The sequence below is a fragment of the Hemitrygon akajei genome, chromosome 25, assembly GCF_048418815.1.
Source record: "Hemitrygon akajei chromosome 25, sHemAka1.3, whole genome shotgun sequence".
In the NCBI taxonomy this organism is placed as follows: domain Eukaryota; kingdom Metazoa; phylum Chordata; class Chondrichthyes; order Myliobatiformes; family Dasyatidae; genus Hemitrygon; species Hemitrygon akajei.
The window spans coordinates 6,879,656-6,885,655 of NC_133148.1; the positions used below are offsets into that span (position 1 = coordinate 6,879,656).

At 42.9% G+C, this 6,000-nt stretch overlaps 1 protein-coding gene across 2 annotated transcripts; it reads right to left on the bottom strand.

Moving 5' to 3' along the window:
* Positions 1 to 734: 734 nt before the first annotated feature.
* Positions 735 to 5,294, bottom strand: gemin7 (gem (nuclear organelle) associated protein 7). 2 transcript variants are annotated; one of them, XM_073029001.1, is made up of 2 exons: positions 5,126 to 5,294; positions 735 to 3,552 (listed from the first exon to the last, which is right to left on the bottom strand). In XM_073029001.1, exon 2 carries the CDS (start codon positions 3,536 to 3,538, stop codon positions 3,158 to 3,160), a length of 381 nt encoding a protein of 126 aa, XP_072885102.1. In that variant the 5' UTR covers positions 3,539 to 3,552; positions 5,126 to 5,294; the 3' UTR covers positions 735 to 3,157. The 2 variants fall into 2 exon arrangements, with proteins under 2 accessions (XP_072885102.1, XP_072885103.1); XM_073029002.1 differs by lacking the exon at positions 5,126 to 5,294 and adding an exon at positions 4,097 to 4,432.
* Between the last annotated feature and the right edge of the window lie 706 nt (positions 5,295 to 6,000).

A 6,000-nucleotide genomic window follows, 5' to 3' on the forward strand; every position in this document is an offset into this window, starting at 1 on the left:
AGACTCCTTTAAAGAGGAAAAGAGGACAAGTTTTCCACTTTAATAAATAAATCTCTAGGTTGTATATAGTGATATATACGTATTTTGATAATAAATTGACTTTGAACGTTAATGGTAAGTTTCAGTCTAAGTGGAATCTGATTGAGGGAGAAGAGAATAAATGGGCAAAACTAATCGTGGCTGATCTAGCCTATTTATGTTTTGTAAATTGAGCTTAGAGGAATGTCTTTTAAGAATACTAATGACATTTTTTTCTCCATAAGTTGTTTAATTATCTTCCTCTTCACAGTAATCAAAGTGACATATACATATTTTCTGTTAATAGCAATACGAATTCCTGCTCTGGGTTCTGCCACTTGGGAGAAAAGTCGTGGGCAACTTTACGACGGCTGTCAAATGGACCAACCCAGCCATCTCAATCTCCACAACAGCAGTAATGATCCTGGGAATTAAAGGGTAAATGTATGAGAGGCCTTTGATGAATCTGGTCTGGTACTCACAGGAGTTAGAAGAATGGAGGTGGGAGGGAGGGATTGCATTGAAACATTTTAAACGTTGAAAGGCTCAGATAGATTGGGCGTGGAGAGGATGCTTCTAATAGCGAGTGAGTCTTGGACCAGAGGGCTCAGCCTCAGAATAGGACTTCCTTTTAGAACAGAAGATGAGAAGGAATTTCTCTATCCAGTGGGTGACCTTGTGTACATAAGGTGACTCCAACAGGAAATGATAAACAATAACAATAATAAATATTTTATTGATTCCAAGTAGGAAAACCTTTCGTTATGGTAGCATTTAAAAACAAACTTATGAGTGCACACTCGTCATGAAGTATTATAAAGTACAGAACAATAATTACCAATGTGCAACAAGAATGTATGAAATAATTAAACAGACTGGATTTTTTTTCTCCTATCACACAGAGATGAACTGTGTATGTGCTTGTAGCATTTGGTACAAAAGATTTTCTGTAATGATCCTTGTGATAGTGGAGCTGAATGAGTCTGTTTGAAAGGGTGCTCTGCTGTTTATTCAGTAGGTCATGGAGAAGATGTACCATAATGGGTAAGTTTGTTTAGTGACATCCTCTCCACCACTAACTCAAAAGGGTCCAGTTTGTAGCCAAGGGCGGATCCAGCCTTTTTGAAGAGTTTATTTTGTCTTTTTGTATCACCAGCACTGATGCTGCTCCCCCAAGATAAAGCCGCAAGGACTGCAGTCGCTACAACAGACTGGTAAAAGATCTCCAACATCCTGCTGCACACGTTGAAGGATCTCAGCTTCCTTAGAAAATAGAGTCTGCTCACCCCCTTCTTGTAAAGTAGTGGTGGTTGAGGGCAAGGAGGAGGTGGGCGATACGTGAACCTGTTATCAGAGTGCTGTCTACTAATGATGTTGAACATCTGATATTCATACTATTTATGTTGAAAACTATTGGACCAGTGTGTAATTCCAGACTAAAGTGAAGTGAGAGCTGCTGGCTGATGTTGGTAAGGGCTCTTGCCTCATGAATCAAGAATATGGACTGCCTGCTTCTTCACAGTAGGCTGGTCCTACCTCACCATTGTATCTGTTCCCAAAATCAGAATCGGGTTTATTATCACCAGCATATGTTATGAAATGAGTTTTGTGTAAAACATAAAAAATATAGTTACAATAAAAATAAGTAAATAAATAGTGCAAAAGAGGAATAGTGAGGCAACGCTGATGGACCGTTCAGAAATCTGATGATGAAAGGAAGAAACTTTCTGAAACGCTGAATGTGGATCTTCGTGCTGATGGTGGTAACAAGAAGATGGCATGCCCTAGATAGTGAGGGTCCTTAATGATGGATGTTGCCTTCTTGAGTCATCACCTTTTAAAGATGTTGGGGAGTCTTGAGTCCATGATGGAGCTGGCTGAGTCTACAAACTTCTGTACCAGCCTAGCAGAGACTGGTACAGTGCACCATCATGAATTCTGTTGTTATGTTTATGCTGGATGGTTGCAAGATCTGTTCAATTAGTCCCCACTCTCATCTACTGTAAGATATAGTAACAGAATTAGGCCATTTGTCCCATCTACACTAGTCTGCTCTGCCAATCAATCATGGCTGTTTATTTTTCCCACCAACCCAATCCTGCATTCTCCCCATAAACCTTGACCCCCTTACCAATCCTGAACCTCTCAATCTTTGCCCTAAATACACCTTGGGTCGAAGCGACACCAGCAATGAATTCCAAGAATCAAAGATGAAGAGATTCCTCATCTCAGTTTTAATGGAATTTCCCTTTATTCAGATCCTAGACTCTCCTACTAATGAAACATCCTCTCCTCAGCCACTTATCTAGGTTTTTCAGTGTCTGATAGAATCCCAATAATTGTATAACTTTCAAACAAAGATGCATCAGTAGTGTCTACAGAAGGCCACATCTGTCATCAAGGCTCCCCACCATCCAGGCCATGCCACCTTCTTGCAGCCACCATTGGGCAGGAAGTACAGAGACCTCAAGTCCCACACCATCAAGTTTGTGAACAATAATCAAACAATTATTGAATCACCCCAGAGAATCCTAATCAGTTTAGCAACACTAAGACAACTTTGTTTTGTTTTCTTTTGTTCTGATTAGGATTTCAAAAATTGTGTTTAATTTGCATTTAATTTGTTTTTCTTGAAAATGTTGCTTATGATGTAATGTGCCTGTGATGCTGCTGCAATTTAATTGTACTTCTGCATTTACAATGCACAACTTGAATTTTCACTGATAAGAAAAGATAAATTACATTACAGCCAGTTTTGGTTTAAAACTTGTACAGTTTTTAGAAATAGGGAAACAGTGTGAAATGTTGCTGTATCATCGATCGGTGAAGGAACAAGTTACTGTGAGAAATGCTGAGAGGCTTCCAATGATCAGGAAAAAAATGGAGCACTTTAGAATCATGCTCCTATAAACTTAAATTTTTATTCTGAATTTTGCTGAACAAACAAAATTTAGATATGTTAGTAATAAATGTGCACTTTATACCTCTCACCTCAGACAACCTGTAACTCCCCTCTGGAGAACAAATGTATCTTTTTGAAGTAGAAATCCTCAGCATAGAGATCAGCGTATGATCTCACCCCCAGTGTTATAACTCAAACCTGACCCAGTGGACAGGTTATAGAGACATTCTAAGTATGTTAAAGGTTAAATGTACAAGCTATGATGTCAGTACAACGCAGTAACGCTTCCTTCTGAACACCTAATGGTGTCTGCAGGTCAGAAACTTGGAAGTTCAGGATGTCAATGTCTGAGGCAGTGAATGTTGCAGTGACACTGACCCGCTCGTACATTGTAAAGGTCACTGGCTTCCCCGTCATTGTAATCAGACTTTGTAGAAAGCGTTCCCGGAGCAAAGAACGTGATCTCTGCTCCTCCTGAAGACAGGGACTAGAACAATTGTTTGAAGCTTGAATGGAGGAAGGCGCTAAGGCGTGATAGCGGGCTGATGTTGGGTCAAAACCCCTGCTCTGTCCGTCAGGAGCCCGAGGGAGACGCAGAACCATCACAGGAGAAGCCATTCAGGAAAATGTCTCTGCAAGCGAAACCAGGTATCCAAATTAGATATACTCAGCACTACAGCACAGAAACTAGTTTGGCCCAAATAGTCCACGTGGCTCTTATTCTGCCTAGTCCCATCGATCTGCACCTGGATCCACAGATCTCCTTTCCACGTCCTCACCGCATCCACCACTTCTGCTGGCAGTTTGTTCCACCCTTTGAGTGAAGAAGTTTCCCCTCAAATATTTCACCTTTCACCCTTGCCCTATGACCTATAGTTGTCGTCCCACACAACTCAATGGAAAAAACATGCTTATATTTTCCCCATCTATACCCCTCATAATTTTGTATACCCATTTCAAATCTCCCCTTATTAACCTATGACCTGGGGAATAAAAGTTAGATAATTAACTCTGACTTGCATGATTGCTTATAAAACATAAATTCATAAAGAAATAACAGTAAGCTCCTAAGAATTCTAATTTTAATTTGCATGCTTTCACATCATATGTCCATTTCTCCAGCACACACATTCAATTGAACCCTCCCCTCCAGTACTTATTGTTTCTTTTACATACCAAGGGAAGCAACGGTCAAAGAGACTACTGGTGCTAGAATCGGAGCAACAAATAAACAACCAGAATACTGTGTCCTGATTCAGGCTACAGATCTGAGATAAACTGACTAGTCCTGTCCCTCCACTGATGCTGTCTGACCCGCTGGATTCCTCCAGCTGGTTGTTTACTGGTTCTGCATGGTTCAAAGTACATTTTCTTTGAACTTTGACCAGCCAAGCCTCCTGAATGACACATTCAGTCCTTCCCAAACTGCCAAATCTTCTTATTTATCCCCCTCCTCCCATATTCAAACTCTCATGTTTTTCACAAAATTGTTAAACTGAGAAAATTGCAAGGAACTATATTTATCAAGGCCACGTGCACAACTGAGGGAAATGGAATTTCTCTGGGAGGATGCCAGGCATGCTGGAACAATGTCTTGGAAATGACAATGCATGCATGGGAAAATAAGAGAGATACAACCAAGGTTTGGGCGTAAAACCCTGCGGAGTGCAAGACAGAAGGGCGGGAGAGGGGACGGAAGGAGTGAGAAGCTCCCCGGGTCTAAGTCTCGGGAGAGGAGGGTGGAAAGGAGTGAGTGGTTCCCCGGGATTGAGGTCTGGGGAAAGAGTGGGAGAGGGGAGGGAAGGAGTGAGAAGCTCCCCGGGTCTAAGTCTCGGGAGAGGAGGGTGGAAAGGAGTGAGTGGTTCCCCGGGATTGAGGTCTGGGGAAAGAGTGGGAGAGGGGACGGAAGGAGTGAGAAGCTCCCCGGGTCTAAGTCTCGGGAGAGGAGGGTGGAAAGGAGTGAGTGGTTCCCCGGGATTTGAGGTCTGGGGAAAGAGTGGGAGAGGGGACGGAAGGAGTGAGAAGCTCCCCGGGTCTAAGTCTCGGGAGAGGAGGGTGGAAAGGAGTGAGTGAGTGGCTTTCCTGGTCTGACGTCTGGGAAGAGAAGAGTGAGAGACACACACAATGGCTGCCCTGCCTTTCCCCTGCACTACCGTTCCCTCTCCTCACCACCCTCCGGAGACATGAGTATCATCAAGCCCTTGCCTGCTGCCACTCTCCGAACTTCGATTTGTACTTCAGGGAGCGCGAAACAAATATCACTGTGATGATTGTACGCTCTAGTATCAATTGTTTGGTGACAATAAAGTATTTGTATTTGTCTTCACACTTCGGACTAAAGCAAGACCATCAGGTTCCGCTCTCGTCCGGTCCCGCACTAAACCCAGTCCCCGGAACACGTCTCCGTCAGTGAAACATTCCCCACCCTAAGTTCTCTCGCTCCGTGTCATAAATTTCAAAACGTAAACTTTATTCGGAATAACACATCAGTATACAGACAAGAGGGGAATTGAATGAACTGACTTCATTACTTACACCCTTCACATAATGAAGAGTAAAAACCTTTACGTTACGGCTCCGTCGAAATGTACAATTACAATAGTAATTTATAATAATTAGAACAGTCAGTGTTATATGGAAATACACTCAAATCAGCATGCGTTAATCAGTCTGGTGGAAGAAGCTGTCCCGGAGCCTGTTGGTCCTGGCTTTTATGCTGCGGTACTGCTTCCGGGATGGTAGCAGCTGGAACAGTTTGTGGTTGGGGTGACTCGGGTCCCCAATGATCCTTCGGGTCCTTTTTTTCACACCTGTCTCTGTAAATGTCCTGAATAGTGGGAAGTTCATAACTACAGAGTCCAGTGATTAAGGGAAGTACGGTTCCCATACCAGGCAGTGATGCAGCCAGTCAGGATGCTCTCAATTGTCCCCCTGTAGAAAGTTCTTAGGATTTGGGGGCCCATACCAAACTTCCTCAACGGTCTGAGGTGAAAGAGGCACTGTTGTGCCTTCTTCACCACAGAACTGGTATGTACAGACTATGTAAGTTTATGTGATGTTTATGCCCAGGAACTTAAAGC

Coding starts and splice junctions, on each gene's coding strand:
- gemin7 (XM_073029001.1), bottom strand. CDS start 3,538: ATGGCTTCTCCTGTGATGGTTCTGCGTCTCCCTCGGGCTCCTGACGGA.